The sequence below is a fragment of the Linepithema humile genome, chromosome 8 (assembly GCF_040581485.1).
Source record: "Linepithema humile isolate Giens D197 chromosome 8, Lhum_UNIL_v1.0, whole genome shotgun sequence".
Lineage (NCBI taxonomy): Eukaryota > Metazoa > Arthropoda > Insecta > Hymenoptera > Formicidae > Linepithema > Linepithema humile.
Genome location: NC_090135.1, coordinates 8,217,857 through 8,240,354, shown reverse-complemented (window position 1 = coordinate 8,240,354; position 22,498 = coordinate 8,217,857). Strand labels below are relative to the sequence as shown.

The window sequence follows — 22,498 nt, the reverse complement described above, 5'->3', positions numbered from 1 at the left end:
CCATCCGACGCTCGCGTGATTCGACGGTTAAGGTAAAACGTTAAGTAGATTAAACTTTTATGCACCGGCCCGAGCGTTTCCGCGCATTTTTACAGCCGCTAAATATCCCGGACTTTCCCCGCTTTTCTCTCTCCTATTCTTTCGCTCCTCATTCTCCGCTGCGATTGCACTTTCAGATCTTTCCCTCGTCGTTGTGCATAATCAATCGCATTGCAGCGAGTTCTTAATCCTGCGTAAATAATTATGTTGCTCGTAGAAATTCATAGCGCGTCTTATCAATTATGTTTGCATTTTTAATGTTTGTAATCGAGGGAAGTTTGTAAGAATTTTGCATTAAAATTTATAATCCTTTTACATCTTTTACATCATTCAAAAATACTATTGATAAAAACAATAAAAAATAATTAGAATTATTTTCTGGCAAAACATAGGCTTTGTTCGATTTTAACTTTGTAAATCGCACGTCGGGATTAAATCGATGTCAATTTTTGGAACACTAGGCATAATTGTGATTCGCCGTTAATATTTTTGGAAAGAGAAATGATGTTAAATATAATTGTGATGAACATGCATCAACAAATCACAATAGAAAGTGCAACCGGAATCAATTGAATTATTAGGAATTACCGTTCTCGTTGACTGCGTAGAAAAGAAAAATGAAATGCGCGAAGCGAAGTGTATTCCCGATAACAGTTTCCATATTGCAGCGAAAAAAAAGAGGCTCCTAACGCCACACTCCAGGATGACTATAAATTCCGTCTTCCGCTCATCGGCTTCCTCGGCGCGAGGCGTTTCCTCTCTCTGGAAAGTTCGTTGCCTACGCTCGCGCGGGCGAAACTTCCGGCCCGGAAGCGACTATAGCCGTCGCGGCACGATTAATAGTCAGTTCGAGAACCCGAACCAACCAGCCAACCAGCCGCTCCGAGTACCGGCGGTGGCGGCGGCAAGGGGGATGCTTCGTTGGTGACACGGTGGCTGCGCTCTGCAACCCAGCAGACCAGCGCGGGGGGATGGGGGGCTGACTGGAACCGTGCTGCCATAACACTGCCGCTAATTAAACGATTAATCATGCAACGAATGACACGTATATAACCGGTTCCGCGGGAAATCGCTCCCGCTAGACCCTTCGCCGTCGACGTAGCCGACCAAGGTTATGCTCGCTATTCCCACCCGATGTGCAACATCTGCATATACCGGTGTATATGAGGGTGATGCGATATTAACTTCTTGCACTCGAAATAATTTTTATTGCGCCACCGGTATATGGCGCTTCATACTGCAGTAAAATATGCGTCTATTTGCGAATGTTCATTTTCATAGTCGAATCATATGTCGGACGGATCATTTGTCTTAATAACGTTTATTATGATGCATCGCACTATTATTATTGCACAGATGTGAGAATCGAGAGAAATTTCTATTTAGGGAATTAAAGCTCAATATTAGCTCGATTATAGCTGAGCACAGTGAGTAGAATACAAGTTTAATATAATCGAAGGAGCCGAGACCAAGATTACAGACGTGAAAATTTAATTGAACGTCACGACTACTTTTTGCCTGAAAAGTGAGATATAACTCAGGAAGCACCGACGTTCCTGGCTGCGCATCGTCATTCCATTCAGCTCGATTTCCACTATCTGCGTTAAAGATTACGCCATAAGTCTGGGACACTCTGTAGAGAACTTCGCGAAGAAAAGGAGAAAAAGGCGAAATACGAGCGAGTCGGAAAGAGTCGGCGAGAGATGATTACTAACTGATAGAGAAGGTCGGTCGGTACGGATAGCGTTTGGCAATCGAATCGCATCCCATGCGGGTGAAACGTGGGGTTCGCCGGAGAGGGGAGGTTGGTATCGAGGGGGATAGCAATCCCGGCCGTGCCGCTCCGCTTGGGGGATGGCCACCAGGTCCGCTTTCACGGTCCGTGTGCAGCCCTTCATTTCGATTGTCCGACGTATCGATACTCGACATCGGCCATACCCGTCTATTATTCGTTGCGGCCAATGGTCACTGGCACCGCCGTATACCCGCTTATGATTTGTTACTCTGTTTTCGACGTATGTTGCGGCGACCGTCCCTCCGTCTCCTCACCACTCTCCAGTTTCTTCCAATCTCTCTCGTGTACCGTTTGCTCTATCGTTTGCGCCCGTCGAATATTATCTCTACGATGCTCCGGCATCGAACCAATGTCTAGTCTCAATTTTCAAGTGGAGTGAGCAACGTTTCGAAGATTTATTAATTTTGACGTTCTTGATTCTTCTCAAAAAAAAAAAAAAATATCCAAAGATGACATAATAATGTGAAATAGTTTCTAGATGCTAAATGTATCTGCAGAAATAATTTAAATATCGAATGACGATCACGCACCGAGATGTATTTCCGAATAATTAGAGAGTAACATGACACTATATTAAAATCAATCGAATGGGATTGTAAATTGAATCGAATCAAAATAAAAAAATTGCGCCATAAAAATTGTTTTCAGGAAAAATTTCAGCGATGAACAGAGAGTGCGATTTAGTGAGTGATTTCTTGATTAGAAATTTGATTCATCCCGCAATTCTACGTAAGCACTTATATCTTTATGGAAATTTGCCGAAGCAAATATCCCATAAATGAGGTCCCGAAGCAATCCGCGAATTTGCGTTTATCGCGTTCTAGTCAAACCCAATAACGACGTAATCGTTTTAATCTAGTGAGCTCTCTATAAATGTAATTTCATAACGGGGAACATGCGAATGCGTTACAGCTGTGTCGTGCAATGCGCTTTATCGCGTTGAATTGGAAATACGTGCGAGAAAAGAAGGAAAAAGGGAAGGGAAATTGAGAATGTATACCGCGACGCGCTGCAAGAAGGACGCGATATCGAAAAAAGTATAAGAATGGCTTTTCGCCTCGCCTTCGGTGTATAGCATAATCCGTCGATTCCACTATTATCCCTGTTGTTTCTGCGCTCCCGTGGCCGTAATTTATTATATTTCTCTCCCCCTTGCCCATCCTTTTCATCCCGCTGGTCTCGCTCGCTTTGTCGACATCCCTCCTTCCCTCGTTCCTGCCCCTCGAAGAGAGTCGATGCGCTACAGGTGTCGACGAGATACAGGTGTTGTTAGGATAGTTGCCCGTGGGGAGGATAAAAGCATCTCCTCGCCTAACTCCACCTCCCCCCTCCCCGCTTCTTCTCAGCTTTGCTTCTGCATCTCCTTCAAGCCAACACCCTCCATTCCGTTGCCATCACTCTCGACAACCTCCGCGACTTCACGACTGAAACTTTCGGAGATTGCGAAGCTTCGAAAAGACTTCGAAGCGCGGAACATAAACTGAATTAACCTTGGAATGCATATAGGATGAACGCGCCACTTTCTAAATAGATACCGTAAAACTGATTTATATGGGGTAACTTGACGAAGATTAGCACCGAATTATTTTATTATTGAGATATTTCAATATAGAATTTTATTAATGAAGAAATGCGTGTGATAATAATCAATCTAATTTCCACGAAATAAGATAAATTTTTTTAAAAAAGACTCTCACAGAGAACACCATTTGTCTTAATTGTAAGATAAGCTATCCAAATTGAAATACAAATGTCTTCTTGTAATAATAATTTAATAAAAAACGATGGGTGTTATCTCTCTCTCTCTCTCTCTCTCTCCGTATAACATTTTATCGTCACGCGTATCATCTTGTATAAAGGCAAGGAGAAATGTGTCGAATCTACAGTTCATAACGGCGACGACCAGCAAATCGGATCTCGTGGGATGCACTCAGAAAATTAGCGGAACATTTCTCCGTGTATCCCTGTTTACTCTAGTCGGTCCGGATCCGGATAAGAAGAAAGAACTAAGTAAAGAGAAGAGCGGAAGGGGCTGCGACAGAGGCATAAAGAAGAGAAGAGAGAAGAAACTGAAAAGAAAGAAACGCGAGCAAGAACGGATTCTCCACGAACGAGCAGCCGGACGAACTTTTCTATCACCGACTTTCGCAGCAATACAATTAAAAAGATTGCAAAAGTCCGTAGTACTCGTGAGAGTGAGTTACTACTCGCGGAAAGTTAGCCTCCTCCGTCGATTGAGGGAGAGAAGAAGAAGAGGAGAAGAGGAAAAGATGTTTCTCATCATCGTCGTCGTCCTCGCGGTCATCGTAGTCGACGTTGTGTCCTCGTCGTTGTCGTCTTATACTTATCTCGTCAACGACAACTGTTTGTCCACCAATCGGTGAACAGGACACTCAGGCGCAATCCTACGCGCAATCCATAGAAACTTTTTCAGCGTACGTCTTCTTACGCTTTCGACATTGCAATCCTTTTCCAGCGGTTTGTTTGCTTCGCGGATCAGGGAAAATTTCTTCTCCGTTCGCTTTTTTCCTTTTTTTTATGCATTCACGTGAATTTGAGACTTGAGAAAAGAATAGCCAGTTTTTTTTATCTTCAGACACAAATAATGACTTGCGTATTCTGATCAACGTTTTGATAATTAATTTGATTAGATTTGAATGTCAATATCTGCTGAACCAGCAGTGATTTGGCGAGGCGAATAGCTCATTCAAGATTACTTACTAAACTAAATAGAATAATTGTTCGTTTCACATTGGCTTATTAAAGATATATGGAAATTAATTTTAATTTTATATTATTAAATAAAATTATCATAATATTAACACGTATAAATTGGCGTAATAAAAAGATAAAAAGTACAAAGAAGAATAATCTTGATAAATCTGTTGTTTAAATTAAAATATCATTTCTGTACAAATTAACAAATGTAATGGATTCTCTTCTCTCACACTGCTAATCTTGGTATGCTAATGCAAATTAATGTTTACATTATAGAAATTTCATAACATTGTTGCCAGATCTACCATGTATTTTGAATTTGTTTACCTACAGTAGAGTGTAACGTTTAATCCGAAATTGCTATATTCAGGTTTGGTTAATGTAATTATCGTAGCGTGATTAGCTTTACCGTAATAATATATGACATTACATTTTATGTTGATCACTTAAAAAGAGTTACGTAACTGTATAATTTCTTATTATTCGTCCCCTTTTAAAATTCTTGTCCAGAGAATTTTAGTTTTAATATCATATCTATTAAATTTTAAACGACAATATAATTCTAATTAATTTATTTATTCCGTAATTATTGTTTCATATTTGAATGAGTTTATTCGTGCATATACTATATTGTTCAACAATTTTGTATGAGATTGTCTGAATCATTATTTAATTCCTTATTTACATATATTTTGTTAATATCACATTTCGCACATTATTTTAGAATTTCCCTATAATACTTTTATTTTTAAGCGAATATTTGCAGAACAAAATAAATTACTTTTTATCTCTTCTCTTCTTCTCGGCAACATTTCAGTCACGTTTCTCGTTGTTTACGAGAGTGACGTTCATACGCCGAAAATGCGCGGTGCGTCTCTTACCGGGAAGCCACGAGTGAAATATCGGACGTATCATTGCTAATATTTTTCCCCCGGAAAAGCGAGCCCTTTGCGAGACCGAAGCTGAGGGCGACGATAACTTACTTCCCGGAGAATCCTTAAGAGCGCGACGGTAAAGTTGAATTGGGAAGGGGCAAAGGTGGGACGGAAGGGGGCAAGGCGGAAAACGAGGCCGCGAGAATAACTCAAATTTATGAGGTGTAGAGCCAGACCAAATTCCCGTTTGTACCATCTCCCTGGAGTCCACTTATACCCGACTGCTCCCCTATATACGCCGATCGTTTACTCTGCGCCATAATCTACCCTTTCTAAATTTTCGCTGCCCTCGTTTCCGTTGCCCCGCCGGAATTCGAATATCGCCTTCTCACGATTCCTCGCCGACATATCGCGTCGGAATATTGAAGGAATTATTTTCGTAAAACATTCTCAACAGTCTGTTACCGTACCCCATTATTTTCTTCATTCCCGTTTTCCTACCATTTGGAATCCCTTTCGTACTTATCTGACGGTTACTTCTTCGAGTGTTCTCGCTGTATGTTCGTTGCGTAAGAAATTATAAAGAAAAAGAAAAATAATTTTTCAATATTCCGAATCTTTCATTAATTTTATATAATGTCTAGATTATTTTCTTTTATAGAAAGAATATATATATATAATATTATTATATACATAATATTATTTTTTATTTTTATTGTGTTAAACATAGTTCACTAATTAAATTAAGAATATTGATTGTCGCGTTTGTTATCAGAACGGCCGGAAGAGTTTACAGAAATAGCTTATGGAGGTGGTATATCAGTCTCACGATAAGTAGAACAGAGATACGTGTATGCGTATACACACGTATATTCATATAGAACGCTATTGCTATCGTAGTCGTTATTAGCGCGGCTGGATTTCCGTTCGACCGGGTCGAGCTCGGTGCTTAATGCAAAGTGACGTTGCACGTAACTTACATACATACACACACACACACACACATGCGTGCGTATACATAAGTCGACAAACGCGTGCGCTACGAATTATCGATCTGTCGTGACTTTGAGCTTCTGACTTTACGAGCGATTCTCATCGAATCCAATACCCGGAACCGATATTAACATGATAAAACCTACAGCGACTACGTATACGAAAGATATACGAAGGTAGAGTTAGATGCTGAACGGATGAATATAAAAAAAAATAAGAAATCGAAAAAAGATGTTTACAGAAAGCGGAAGACGGAAAAGTTAAAGGAAAAATTGCAAAAATGAGTTTCGGAAATTTATTAAAACATGTAAATGGCTATATGGCTATATGGCTATATTACGATGTCAAAAGAAATATCAGTTCAAAGTCTAAAACTTTTTATTAATTTCTTTATATATAAATATATTAGAATATTAATAGAAAATTAATATTAAATGTAAGCAAAAAATTGTTGCATCACAGTTTAGTTTGTAAAACAGTTTTATATTACGTGCCCGGAAGAATGCGCTCCCACCGTGTTTGCGAATCGGGGTCTGGGAGGGACACGATTATCCTTTTACGGCCTATAACGAAAGGAAGTTGACGTATGCTGAATAAAAACCATTTCGATGTGGAACGTGGAGGAAATAAAAACGCGAATAAACTGCCTATCTCGATCGTCTTAACTTTGATGACTTCAATAGAACGAATGTATAAAATTCATATTTTCTACAGTAAAAATTAAAATTGACGCATAGCAATTAAGGCGTTAGTCACTCCTGAAAAGCAAAGGCCTTCGGGAAATTAAGTTTCAGCACTGCAAATGTATGATAAAATCTTATTCTTTAGTCAGCTTTAAGAGGACTTTAATAGAATTTTAATACGAGACTTAGTTAGCAAGATATTTAAAGTTTATAATTAAAAAGTTGCAGGGAGGGGGGAGAGAAAGAGAGAAAGAACGTTCAATCGCGTCTTTGCTCAGCAAAAATCGCCTACATATTCATTAGAGAATAATACTCTCGAAGTTTCAAGCAAATTTTACGAAACACTCATTGTAAGTATAACAATGCTTACTTAAAATTAAAAATGAAACCTTTAGAGAGCTTTATTCAGCCATTACAATTTTGTGGTTATATTTATTCGTTAACATAAAAATTTTAATTAGTAATGTCGATAATTTTGACAAGAAATCGTAAACGTAAATTAATACATAATTTCGTAATAGTCAGGGAATGTGACAACGTGTTCATTATACAGCGTGTTTAGAGACATGGAGACATGATTAAACTAACTGTAAAGATATCACGATTTCTGTCGAAGTGTAACCAGGAATAATAGCATTAAGAAACCTCTGAAGGTTGCAGAACGCAGCCCCCTAACTGTCATCCCCTATCTGACCCCTCCATGGCAATTACTAGTCAAACCGCCATTTCTGCGGTGACAATGAAGACAAACACACCACGGTAACTAGCATTACTTTACCCTAACCAGATCCGAACCCTTGTCTGGAGACCACAGGTGCGTTTTTCTGAGACGTACTTGTATGGATTGAAGATAAAATTCTTTCCGATTGTATCGCTCATACGAGCATAATTGTTAAAGACGTGTAAGTCTCTTAGACACGCTATGTGAGTAAAATAAATAGCGTTGAAGCATGATAAAGTCATCATTTTAATTCAAATGAATATTGTTTGCTACTACATGAATAAATTTCGTAAAGAAAATTAATATAGAATCAAAACACGAGATTTACATTTTTGAGAAACATAGAAAATTAAGTTCATATGAATAATGCGATTAGAAAAATGTTTTTTACTACAAAACGAGATATCGATGGTAATATCGAACAGATCTCATCTAGATTATAAGAAGAAAGTAACTAAAAAGTGTCATTTGATTTAAAATAAATTAAATACAAATATTTCACGATAAAATCTTGAATCGTTCTCTGCGACAAAATATCAAACGTGAAAACTTTTCTCGCCTGTTTTCGGTATAAGCGTAAGTTCTCTCGCACGGCTCAGCATCCTATCTATCCTCTCACAACGAAATCAGCCGCGGTAGTTCCGGAGGCCGCGCAGCACGTGGTACGCCAGTTCAGTTTACGAGCACTTTGTGCAAATTGGTGGTAAAGTTAGCGTCTTAATATACATTGGCTAAACTGTTTACCGAAGTTTGTGAGCGGACGAAGCGCTGCTTGCTCGGTCCACTATGCGCACCTATTCCAAAGTCCATAACTAATCTCACCCTGCAAAACCGTAGCAAAACTCTTCGCATAACTAATTAATTGACAGATGAAGTCTAGTGATTGTACGAGTTATATTTTGCAATCGTATTGCTTAAAAAAAAAATGACAAGAAAAGGATTTATGGAAACGATGGACAATTGGATGAGAATTTTATGAAAAAATAATTAAGATCTTCCGCGTAAAAAATATTTACTTGAATATCGTTTTATCCATATTATTTTACTACTAATTTTAACGATCTTTTTATTATGCAAGAAGTTGCCTTTGTTTTTCTAATTTTTTAATAATTTTTTTGTGTGACATGAAATAAATATTCAAAGTAAAAGTTACAGGTATTCGCGGTTTAATAGTTATATGATTTATAACAGAGATAAAACTAAGTAAAATAGCAGAGCGAAACATTGCTTGCAAAAATTAACAGCGAAACGTTACTCATAAAAGTTAACAGCGATTCTGGATACTGCCAGAGATAATCCGACGCGAATTTTTGCATACAGCACAGCGCGGCGCGAATACAATACAGCCACATATTTTTTAAACAATGGTATAGTCGGACGTGCGTTTTCAAACGAATAGAAACGTTATAGCGCCTGCATTATTCCGCTCCACTGGACGGATGCCCACATGTATTCTTCTGAAATTCGGTATTGGCCGTTGCCTCTCTTTTCTGCAGTATTTTTTGACAGAAATAATCCAAAAAAAAAACACATAGTGGATCAGCTTAAACCGTGGATGCATGTTACTTTTCTTTTTCGTGACATTGCATAAATAGAGCCAATCAGTGTCATAGAGCTACAAAAATTAGCGTATTGTTCTTAATTATTCCTTTTTTTTTATTGCATTAAAATGACAAAATAATTAAACATTTATTTAACATTAAATTATAACAATTCTCCGTTATTTTTAAACTGTTCTTTCCCTTTCATATGTTCTCTTTTTCTGTAGTGCAATTATCGCACTGCGTATTTTATGTTCCGCGAAACTTGATTTTTCATTCTGATCACCCTGTATCACTTCTAACGTCACGGTCGGAACGTGCAGCGCGATGAATTATCGTGCGCAGGCGAAAGGCGCGGAGAAATACATAAGATACCAACGTTGATACGGCCGCGATGGTTCCGGTCGTACCTGGCACATCGCGGGTCACGAACCGGTACCTACCTGCTTGGGAAATCAGAGAAGTGCCGGAGGGGCGATGGCGGGCGCAAGAAGGGAGCGTATTGCGTTTCGTAAATGGACCTCCGATTATTCCCAGTAAATGAACTATTTTCTCTTTCGTCGAGCGTATTTTTTTTTTTTTTGCGCACATCCTGACATGCGGTAAATATAGCGCGTTTGTCCATCGACTTTCACGCGCGAAACATTCGTGCGGAAATTGCGTAAAACGATGCCGCGACATGTGGGAAGCGCGAGGGTTGAAGAATAATAGGGAAGTGGAGGGCAAGGGGAGGGGGGGAGGGGGGGGGGAGGCGATTATTTTTTCCACCGCCCGCTGACAAACACGCGACTGTACCGACTGTAAACGATTTGTTTATACGAGCAGCTTTCGGTCGGCCGTTATTTCGCCAGGCGATCAGAAACATCGTGTTCTGTTTGCCCGTTACTGCTACACGATCGATTGCGATCGCAAGCCCCTCGCGTTCGAAAGCTCTGCGATGCTTTTCATTATCGACGCAAGAGCAAATCGCCGCCTGCTTTCATCGGCGCGACGAATAAATATCTGATTAGTGTGTGAAAGTCGACTGGCGAAATGTCGGGTGAAAATTTTGTGCGAGAATAAACGGATTAGCCGGAGCTATTCATCGCCAGAGTAACATTGATGTTCTCACGTTTACAACGCAATCGTGCACAACCGCTTATTCGTGTTCCACGTTTCGACGCGCTTCAAACGGAATTCGGTTGCAATGCAAAAAATGACGCGTGTATTTTAGTTTACAATCCTGATATTGGAACCAAACATCTGTATTTTCACTTTTAATATAAATTTTTTTTGTTTTGTTTATCATGCTTGAAAGGTTTAGTAGAATTGATGAATAGAAATTGATTGATACGCATCAATTGGAATATATATATTCTACAAATTTTAAAGCTAGAAAAAATTGGATTTTGAAACGAAAATATGCATTTGAAAGGAAATATTTATAAAATTGGATCTTACTGTAACATTAACATTTACAATAATTCTATATATAATTTTTTTAAATTTGAAGTTAGAAGTTTTATTCTAGTCGTCAATGGAGAATTAAATATTTTTATGTTTGCTTTTTCTTAAGATATTAATATCGTAGCTATTAATTAAAGTTCAGTGTTATTCGCTCGATCAATAGATCGTTGTGAATAATGATTATATCGTACGTTAAAGTATAATAATAAGGCTTGCGTGATATCAGATGATAAACAAATATGGACTCGAATTGTTACGGAATATATCACACTCCGAGATATGAGAACGAAATGCTCTCATCTCACCCTCCTTTCGTCGGAATCGAGAAGCCACGATATTAAATCTTACCACTCTGTAACACCGAGTATCCATCTTACTCTTCGCATCAGAACAGCAATATTACAAGCAGCACAAATATTACAAGAAACGACTTGTGTCGGGAAATTTTAGTGTCAAATTGCGATATTGATATAAGTATAGAACGTTATATTGTTAATAATACATAAAAGTTATTATTTCTAATAACGAAATTGCTTTAATTGAAACTTTCTAGCATTTCCGTCCTTAATAGAGAAAGATATAGCAGTTGTTTCTATCTATTTAAATGTGGTCGAGGGTCGAAACGACCCTTGGGACGCTCCAATGCTAACGTTCGAAAGGAAAAGGGTTGGAAGTTACAAATGACGCTCGGTGGTTCGTTCGCGCAAGAAAGAGGTCGGCAGGATGTAGCCGGAGGGCGAAACGCGAAGTTACCTCGTTCGGAGATTAGAGAGATCGTACTTTCTTTGGGAGCGACCATCGGCAAGCAACCGACGCTTGTCCGAGTGGCGTAAACGCCGTAAACGCCGAGAATACGTTTTACGGGCTTAGGTAGACGAGAAGTGATCGAACAGCCCTTTCGAGCAGAAACTCTCGTAACGCAATGCAGCTTTGAACGCTCGTATAAACTTTCAGAATTACATTTGTATAATTACAAGGTCTTGGTTACCCTCGAAAATCATAATAATAATGCCGCTATCATCGTACGAAATATCTGACACTTGTGATAATCTTTTATTTAATTAATTATCGCTGTTTTGCAAATAATAGTCGAGATGTCGCGATTAGAACGCGATTAAAGATATCAATTCAGCATAATAAATTCTACAAATCGTTCAATTGATAAGCAAAATATTGAGCATCAAATGTATTGAATAAGAAATATGATCTGTTATCAAAGGAAAAAGATGCTTACGATTCGTATAAGTAGCGTGCTAAAATAGGATGATATTCATATTTAATATTTAACATACGATCATTTGCTCACGAGTTCCATCGTTATATGTGAATACACTCGTATTTAGCGATACGAGAGCCTTCGTCCGTTATTTATAGATCGTATGCTGTTACATTTTCATGTCGCGCATGTAGAAAGAAATATCGAACGCGCAATTACTTATGGCCGTTTCGCGAGCGGTTCGATCGTGCGGCAGCGCACCGATTCCGATACCAAACATTTATCCGACAGATTGATACTTGTTTGATACTCCTGCGAGACTTCTGGCAATATTAATATGCCCGCAGCGTGCGATATCAATATTTTTCCAACGACCGTGTATACGGCGTGGTTTTATCTGAAAATAGCAAGCAGATGTCGGTCTGAGAACCATCATTATCTCCGAGTTGGTAAAAGAGGTACTATATCCAGAGCGCAGCCATTGAAGGAAGAGGCAGGCTCCGCTCACGAAAGGCCAAAAAGAGTCTTCCTTTTTTCGCGAAAGTTATCCCCGCGGGAAAAACCACCCTTTCCACTTGCGAGTCTCGACCTCCAAACATCTCTCCGGCGTACAGCCAGGCTCGATATCGATCGAGTATCGAACACCGAGTGACGGCAAGTCCGATAGCCGACGAGGCCGATTTGTTTGTCGGAAGCACCCGGAGTTTTCCCGGGAAGTTTTCCCCTTCTCCCTCGCCCCAGGAACACCGAGCATAGGCGGAGTCGACTTACGTGTTGTCGAATAACCGGATCGACCCTCGCCGCGTGTCCGCTCGCGAGCTACTTAAGTTCTTCACCCTATCTCGCCCTTCCCAGGTCATTATTCAGCCCGGGCCGACCAGCGAAATCGCATGAGTCACGGAGGAACACGACGGTGAAATTGAGGCGGTCGAGAACACCTTGATTAAGTCGGTGACATTGCAACAAAATAGGCTACCTGCTCCCTCCGCCCGGGATTAGGATATTAACTTTGGATGAGTAATGTGGTGAAATGTAATAGACTCAGCGACACCGACTTTAAAGACTTCTATGCGTACATTAAGGCGACGTCATTAATCTTGTATGATTTTTCAGTTATTAATGGAAGAGAAGATTTGGTATTCCACTTTAAAGCAGAAAATGAATACACAATTTGACGCGAAAGTATTTTTCACATAATCTCAAATATATTTTACACATTTCCGTGATAAGTATGTTAACGAGTTACATCAACGAGTCGCAATTCCATCACAAATGAGCCGCGACTGTAAATTGTTTTACCGCATATACAAGTAATAGAATCCGACTTTGTAACTCTCGCGCACAGGCCGCGGCGCGGCCTTTAATCAACTCGGCCGGAAAAAAAAAAAAAAAAAAAAATAAAACCTCGATGGAAAGCGTTCTCGAAACGCGGCGCGTTCGTTCTCGTTTATCTTCGAAAAGGGAGCTCGGGACAAGCGAGGAACGGAGAAGCGAAACCAAATAAAAAGAGCGCGCGCACAATGCAAGCCGCACGCAGGACGAGGGTTGTGGAAACTCGATGCCCCGCGTTCGAAAATGAATTTAAGCACACCGAAGCCCGTGTTACCGAAGTATCCGGTTCTGTGAACTTTAGTGATAAGTTTCATGAAGTGCACTTCGGATGGCGTACGCGGCTGTACGTTTGCACACTCGAAGCGCGTATCGTATTGCAACGAGGATCCCGGAGCTACGAAACAGTTCAAATGGGAATCACCATTTCGATTCGTTGCATTCGATGTCGCGATCGATTGAGATAACTTGCAGCTTTCACACGCAGATTCGCAATTTAGTCGCGCGATATACGCGAGTTTAAAATGTATAAATCGCAGAATTTTGTAATGTAATAAATTGACCGAAGTAATACGCATTGAAACGAATCGTTCACTCTTTTTCATTTAATGTTTCAACTTTTTCATAAATCGTTTTTACCATGAATACCACTTTCATCTTTTCAAACATTTGGATGAATGAGATGTCAGATTTTCAAATCAGAGATTTTTATGTGCATAAATTTCGAGAAAAACACCAAGATTTTTACGAAGATATAACTTTCTAAATTCTTAAATGATAATAATTATTACTACGTGCGCGTGAAACGACAGATACTGATATGCAAAGCAAAATAATAAATGATTTTTATTCTTTCCGCAATATTAATGATTGTCACGCGGTATAATGTCCAAATTTTTTGATGAATGTTAGAACCTATTTCTATAAATTGTTTACAATCATTGTCTTAGCTGTCTCTCTCTCTGATGGTTCTCTTCTTAATGCAAATATTTAATAGTTTTTTGCTCCGCGTTCGCAGGGATTACCGTAAAATGTAAAGGCAAACCGTAAAATTTTAGTAGCGAAGCGAAATCCAATGGAACGCAGGATAAAATCAACAGATGAATTGCAAATAGAGACAGTAAAGTTTGCTGAGCGGCGTTATTGGCAACAGCAGCGAGTATTTTCTTTTTTTTTAACGCTTCTTACAATATTTTGGTGGTAAATAAAAGCTTAAAAATATTCTCCCGAGAGAATGAGAACAAAAATATTTATGTGCAAAAGCGGTATATCAATTTATCATCTCAATATTTCAACAATTTATTCTACCTTATTCGTGTAACGCCATTTCATTCATATGGCATTTACTGCGAAAGGTCAGCTGCATTTCCTTCTCAACAATGCTTATTAATAACAATCATTAGCGCGGAAAAATGAGCATTTTCAGTGCGTTATTTTGACTACCTCTTTATTGCAGGTAATTGCGCGTCGGAAATTCGAGCCGAGCGCATCCGCGGCTCTGTTATTTTACAATGGAGCGCCAATGAAGCGAATTATGACAGACAATAATAATTTGTATATATATATATATATATTGATGTTTACATTTTTTTTTAATGCGAAATTAAATGATACAAATAATTAAAATAATTCTCTAATAAACGCAGAATAAATATAGACAAGCGGCTTGAAAAATTCTTTGAAGAAGATAGATTCTGTAGATTTTATAGGATTAGTTCTAAAAAGCGACTGGAAGAGGTGTTCGTCCCACTTTTACCTTCCTTAAATTAGTTAGACTAACGGAAAGGCTAAAGCGAACGTCAGTAGGAATCTAGCGCAGGAGTGTCGAGGGAAATGACACAACCTTGCCACGAAGGCGAGGAAGGGAGCGTCTCGCGATATAAAGGGCGAGGGGTAGTAAGACAGCAATCTACAGCTCGGTCCACCGAGAGCTGTAACACCGGTGGAATCGAACTTGTAATAAGGTATGTCTCGCCCACTCACCAGAACTCGATTGCCCTCTGGGGACGACGCCGCCGACTCTCTGTGTCTTTCCTTCGCTACCTCGCCCGTCTCCTTTTCTCCTACTCTTCGATAACCTTTCCGTACTACTACGTATCTTCCGGGCTCACGCAAGAAGAAGTTCGGCAAGTTACAAGGCTACTTCACTTTACATTCTCCCGTTATCGCCATTTCCTTAAGGTTACAATCGATGTGTCCTTCCGTGAATTTCAATCTGCGAGCAAATCAAGTCTCCCCTTTCTCTCTTGATAAAATTATTCTGCTTTTAAAAAAGAATGTATGCATTGTTTTTTTCTTCTGACTTGTTTCATTGCTTTATTCGTGTCGCTTTCTATATTTTGACTTTACATTTAATCTTTCACAAACACGTGAAACAATTGAAGATGTCAAACACAATTCTATTCTGAATTATTAAAATTTAATTCAATTTTATACGTTAAGGCATTATGGATTTCCAGTGTATACGGATATATACTATCTGTAAGATCTTAAAATAATATAGAGAAATCATTGGAGAAAAAATATGAATTTATCGTTTTATAAAATCAGCTCACACGTAAAAAACGATGGTAAAATAACAAGCATTTTGCATAATATGCGGTTATCTTCCGTGCTCGATGTTACTGGTAATGCACCGTATGATAATTATATTAATTTATATAGAATCAATATTAAACACATCCAGGCAATGTATTTTTAATGAAGTAAATACGTGGGATGCATAATGCGCCGAACGCTGAATATTACATATCGCAGGAAATAGATACTCGTAATGCAACGATACACGTGAAACCCGCAAAACTGCATTGCGACCCGCGATAATTATTCGAGATAATGAGGGGAATTCACGATTACCAGTTTGCGAGAGTTTCCGCGTTTAAAAGAAGGAGAGCTATTATATGAACACATTTTTATTACTAAGGTAACTGTTGTTTAGCCCGGAAGAAAATAATTTTATCCGCGACGGCTTAAGAATTAGGATAAAAGTGTAGTATTTAACAGGAGTAAAGAGCTTATGAAATTACTGACCGAAAAAAAAAGAAAAAAATGAAGACCCGGACAAATTTCCGCAGAATAAAAGTGATAACGCAGTCAAGAAGAGAGAAATTCATACATATTTTTCTCACGTAGCGATCGGAATAAAGAAATCTCGTTCTCGATTGGAGGCACTGTCGTTGTGAACGATGCGAGAATTCGCAACATCGAACGCAAGTCTCAGACTGATTTCACCGTTAAGAATACATCAGTATAACGGCCGCAACGAAAGCTGCAGCATTAAGGAATAATGAAAGGACATGCACTTTGTGAGAAGAGAGGGTGGAAAAGTATAAGCAACGACGGAAGGCTTCTCCGGTAGCAGTCTTGTCTTACAGCGTGACGCCTCTTGCGTTTTCATTAAAAGCCCGCCTGTCTCCTCATTCTCGTTTCCAGCTGCTATCAACCTTCTCGTAAAAGGCACGCCACCCCTCGAAAAACAAAAGTTGCAGCAAATGTCAGCTAAGACACTCGATTCCCTTGGCATTTTTCCGCGACTTCCTCGCCGCAGCAGCGTGATCGTCGCGCGAATTTCATTACAATTTTATTACACAGTCTGATGGGAAAGTAGAACGAGAATGTAATGATTATTATCACCGTGTACTGCGAGTACGTATTATAGAGAACAAATTTATAAAATCAACAAATGCCTCCTGGAATACATGTGAGAGAATTCAACATGGTTACTCAAACATCATGAGAAGAATATCGCTTGTTGTTTTAACACTGCGGACTATCGATACTTTTTACTATGTGAGAGAGTAGGAAGAAGCGAGCAGCGAAGGGGGTAAGGGTAATCCCTATTGTTTCTCTTGTCCCATAAATCCTACTAGCTCTCCTACGCTTCTTCGGAGCTCCGCTCGCGCTTCAACCATATACAGAGCCGACCACCCTCTCTCTCTTCGCTTTTCTCAGCAACATGCTTCGTAAATCTCTGACCATCTGTGCTTTACGACACGTACACAATTCTTGTAAGGATATAGAAAATTTTATTCGTCATTTCATTGGTGAAGTTTAAAAATCAATCACCGGTGCTCCTTCGATGAGCGAATTTTATTCCTTCGCGAGATCAATCGATTTAATATTATTGTCACTATTATTTTTGATTCTCAGAAAGACTCTCGTTTTTTTTTAACGCGAGTAATAAGTGGAATAATTTTTTGGCAATTTTTAGGCAATTAATTGAAGCATCGTGAATAACTTGTAACAAGATTGTGCGGTCAGATCTCATATAATAATCACAGTCATATATGATTAATCAATGGTACAGATAATAATTTATTTATTTGTAATTTAACCATCACTCTCTCAAATTGATTGTGTAACATTATTATAAATTTATCACACAATTAGAATTATATTTTTCTAAAGGAAATTTCAGCTCAAAGTCTTTATTTAATTTACGAAAAAAAATAGATTCCAGCATCAAAAAATTATTGTAGAAGAAAATATGTTTCATGATATCAAATATAAATAATTTTCAATTATAAATTTATGTTTATTTTACTTTTTTATCTTGTGATGAAATTGATTTTCAAGAAATAAAATTCTCATTTACGTTTTATTGTAAACTAATTGATTTAAAATTATAAAATATCTAAATTAAATAACATAAATTTTTAACAATTTTATAAAAATATATTTAAAAAACTACCTGACCTAGTTAACTTGATTGACTTAATTAAATTAAATTTTTAATTCTATGTCTATTGAAGTAATCTTTCTCTGATGGAATCGTTTTTCTGCTTTTCAGATCGAGGATGCTATGCTGATGTTCGACAAACAAACTAACAGGCATAGAGGTAAGTACAGCATTTATTACTCTTTTGAAAACATCACACGTATTCACAGAGGAAATATTGCTGCTCTGTTGCGTACAAATATGCCGGAAATATCCGAAACTATCCTATTTAACGAGTCAATAATGTCGCCATTCCGCCAACGGCATAATTAACGATTCGAGTTGGGGCTATAATTAGTAATCACGGTAAATCGCGAGGCGTGGTAAATACGGGGGAAGATAAATAACATAAATTTCGAGGTATGCGTAAATCGTAGCGGCATTTTGCGAATTCACAATGCCACAAACCGATAGACATGGAAAAGAAATTATCGCGAAGCATCAATAAATGATCGGGATAAAATAAAAGAAAAACTATTGCAAACATTATTCTGATTTAATGTTTCAAGAAATTAAATACTGTGCGACTTTATTTAATATTTTATGTCATTTTTATCAATATTTTTTTAGCTTTGCATAAAAAAAATAAAGAATCTAGTTGATTAAACACAAGTAGCGCAATGCTGTAATTTATATTTTTGTAGGGATCAAAAATCAGTTAATATTCAAAGCAAAAATGTTTTTACGGAAACGTCAATTGTAAGCCAATTATCGGATAAATATCACGAATTATTAATAATACATGAATGTTGAAATAAAAAAATGAAGAGATACCGTCAACTGATTTGAGAATCAAAAGACTTCTTTTACTTTTTGACAAATACCAAAGAATTGAAATATGCTTACAGTAGCAAGTATTTCATCTATTTCTCTTCCTCGTTCTTATTTTACATTCTTTGCATTCTCGTCATAACCTAATATAGAATTGGAAGATCATCGTGAGATTAAGAGCCCTCGATTCCAGACAAGATGTGCGCGTCCGAGAAATTTTTATGCGCCACTTTGCTAACCGTAGAGATGAGAAGAAGCGAGCAGGGGATGGAAACGTTATTGAGATCGCGCGAGGAGCGCATGCCCAATTGAAAATCGACTGGGCAGAGAGAGAAGGGTAGAGGAGATCGAGAGGTCGCGATGAATGAAATATCGCGCGGCCGGGATAATATATAGGGCAGCTCTCTCGTTCGACTCCTCGCTCCGCCGCCGAGAGCGCAGCCAGGTTTGCGATCTCGCGAGTCTGGATCCATTCACGTCGCCGGCTTCAATAGGGTCGATAATCGTCAGCGATCGCAATACCCCACCCCGCCTATCGGGGACACCCCGATAATCGGGGGGTCTCTCTATCTTTTTTATCGCGGCACCTTCCCTGTAGCACCGAGAGTTCTAGAGCGGAGGCGAGCGGCGCGCCTCTTTGCCCGGCCCTCGGTGATAGATTCTAATATCGCTTATGAAAAATAGGGGCAAATGGGATATGAGAGCCGGCTCCCTTCAGCGCCACAGGGGGTTCTTTCTATCCCGGGATAGTTGCTGAAGAGAGTCTGGGGGGAGGCTGGGAGACACCGAAGGTGCGTCGCATATCGCACACTGGCGCGAACGGTAGGGTAGCTGAAATAGCGACGCGCGCGCGGAACGACGGCGGTGGATGTAGGGCGGAGGAAGAAGGGTGAATGCAAGTGGAAGTGAGATAGGGAGGCTCTTTCAAAGCCGCACGTAATCTCTCTCGTGATGACATCCAGTACCGCCGTCCCCGTGCGACGAGAGTCTGCGGACCTCAAACCTCGAGCTGCTGCTGTTCGCCGGCAGATTCCGCGATATGGCACTTCCGCGCCCGGTTCCCTCTCTGACCCCTAAAGGGATCATTCTCAGATTCTCCGGCAGACATATCGTGAGAAATTTCAAACGAAATACGCGCGGAAGCGACGAGGATATTTATTACGTCGCACTTGATATTTCCCCATCGAGCCAATCACGCGCTTGTCGATCGCCAACTCGCGCATATAAATCTTCACATTTTTCAAAGCGCGTTGTGAAAACGCGCTTCTTTATGCTTCAGCCCTTTTCCCATTTCGAATCTGTAAATTCCGTTAGTAATATATTTATGTAATTTTACAATTTGCAAAATCGCATGTAATTTTAATTACGCGCTATTTGTTTAGTCACCCTTTCGACGGTTTATATTGAACACGCTCGATAGATACGGCGCATTTTTTCGCTATCGAATTACAAAGAGATACAATCAGACAATCTTCCGGGAGGTCTCTTTACGCCCAAATCCCCGAAGAGGCAGCCGGCTGTCGGCCGTCCTCCCCTCTCTCTTTCCCGCTCCGCACTGCAGGAAGAAAAGAAGACTCTAGCTCCGCAAGCGTTTCCGGACAATTTCGAGTCCCGATGGCTCCCACAGCGAGCTATGATTTCCACGTGGATGGACAGGCTGCGATTGCAGCAAAGCGAGCTTTCTCTCTCCCTCCCGCCTCTCCTCGCCGACATCCTTATCGCGAGGAGAAGCGCGTCTATAGCTCGAAGCGCGATTATCCAAGCTTCGCTGGCCAAAGGATTTTCCCTCCGCGGTCTTCACCCCGCGCAAAGTCTATATTCGTAAGGGGCGGTAAGGAGGACCGAGCCCGTAGCGTGTGTATTCGTGCATGTGTTCTGTGTGTGCGCGCGCGCGCGCGCGTGTGTGTGTGTGTGTGCGCGCGCACATACATCTTTCTTCCACGATTGTAGTATGTATGCCGGTGCACGCGGGAATGCTTATAAATTGCGACCACATTGCCCAGCAACGGTGTATGTTCTTAAGTTTGACGCGCGGCGCACGTGTGCGTGCGTATGTATATCTATGTATACACTGACCTGACGTTCTTACTTGTTCGACGACAAGTCGATTCTCCCCGTCAGCTTGCCCCAAAAGGAGGACTCGCCTAGCCATGTATGAACACACGTCAAAGGGACGCTCCACTGTCGATCGTTTATTGGATCGTCTACTCGCGTGCGCTTTGACGGTGGATTACCCACGTTTGGCCTGGCGTCGCTTAAACGTCTCCGCCGGACGTCGCTTATGGAAATCGGAACGTCTTCCACGAAGTAGAAAAGGAAGACCCGAAACATGTTCGGAAAGACTGTCCTTCCGCGAACCGAGGAAACGATCGATTACAATTCCCGTCAACTATCCGTCGTTCAATATTCCTAACCGGCTCTGACTTTATTTCGCTAGAGAAAAATTGAACCCCCTCTTGAATAAAAATGTAACATTTTTTCCAATTATTCGGAAAAATGAAATAATTTGTTTTCGTTAATTTGCTAAGGTGTTCATTCTTAATACTAATAAACGACAAAAAGTCTCAACGCTCTTTAATAATTTCTCAATAGTTAACTCTTTCGTAATGAGCAATTGCACGCACTAATGGGGCGTTCTTTATTTCGAATTAGCATAAGAATCACACTTAACTCTGATTATACGCCGGCGTGATTTTCGATGCAGAAAGGAGAGAGAAACAGAGGGAGAGATAGGGATAGAGCACAGCGAACGAGTCTCGCGTCATCGTGGTCCGAAGTTGGCCAAGTCCGCAATCTACCGTCTCTGATGGCGTGCTCGAATAGATGCAATTACCCCGGCCACGTTTCCTCTCTAGCGAGCGACGAGAATCTCCGGGCGAAGTCTCAAGAGCGGCAAGTTCGCCAGTCAGCTAGCCGAGGCGGATGTGTGTTATGTCAGTTTGATGTAATCCGGCATCAGACGTTCCGGAACTCAGCCAGTGGGCTCTCTCGCTCCTCCTCTCTCTCTCTCTCTTTCTCTTTCTCTTTCCTCGTCCCCTTCGCGCGCGCGAATCTCGCGTTTCTCGAGAGCACGAAGCGACTCGCGTGGCACGCGCGACGAACCTGACCAACTTCGATGCGTATGAATCCGTCTCGGCTTCGCCTCGAATAGTTGCTGCGCCTCCGCGGAAAGTTCCGGACCGGTCCGAGATAGTTTCCCTCCGCCGTTTCTAACACTCCGTCCTCGGTCGTGGAATGGGACTGCATACGAGAACTTGCAAGATCACGCCGCACCATTCACGAGCCTTCAGAAACGGTCGCTCGTGCGGAAAGGCTGGATTGATCTCAGCGGAAGTTCTGTCGCTTCTTGATTAGAGAACGGAATGCGCGTGTAATAACGCGCGTGCTTAACCCGCGATGTGCCGAATTACGATTTTGGAGTTTCCGCGAGGAACATTTGTCACAAAGCGAATTGAACTTTGTATTGTTACATTTAACGTTTGAGAGAGAGAGAGAGAGAGAGAATTTGCCTCTTTGTCATTATTTAAGCAAAGCATTACTGTCTTAGAACATTTTACACGAATGTACCATAGTTTCGTTTAAATTGCAAGCGATATTAAATCTTTTAGAATTTGGTAGAAATACTCTTGCCAATTGTGGTTGTTATTACTAGGC

The 22,498-nt window shown here is 40.2% G+C and overlaps 1 protein-coding gene across 11 annotated transcripts in view; it reads left to right on the top strand.

Moving 5' to 3' along the window:
* Rbp6 (RNA-binding protein 6) overlaps positions 1 to 22,498 on the top strand; it is a 581,361-nt gene that overhangs the window by 447,583 nt on the left and 111,280 nt on the right. For all 11 annotated transcript variants that reach the window (XM_012364145.2, XM_067360265.1, XM_067360264.1 and 8 more), the window contains one exon: positions 18,146 to 18,194. In XM_012364145.2, coding sequence (XP_012219568.1) covers positions 18,146 to 18,194 — 49 coding nt within the window. The remainder of the gene's footprint in view (positions 1 to 18,145; positions 18,195 to 22,498) is intronic.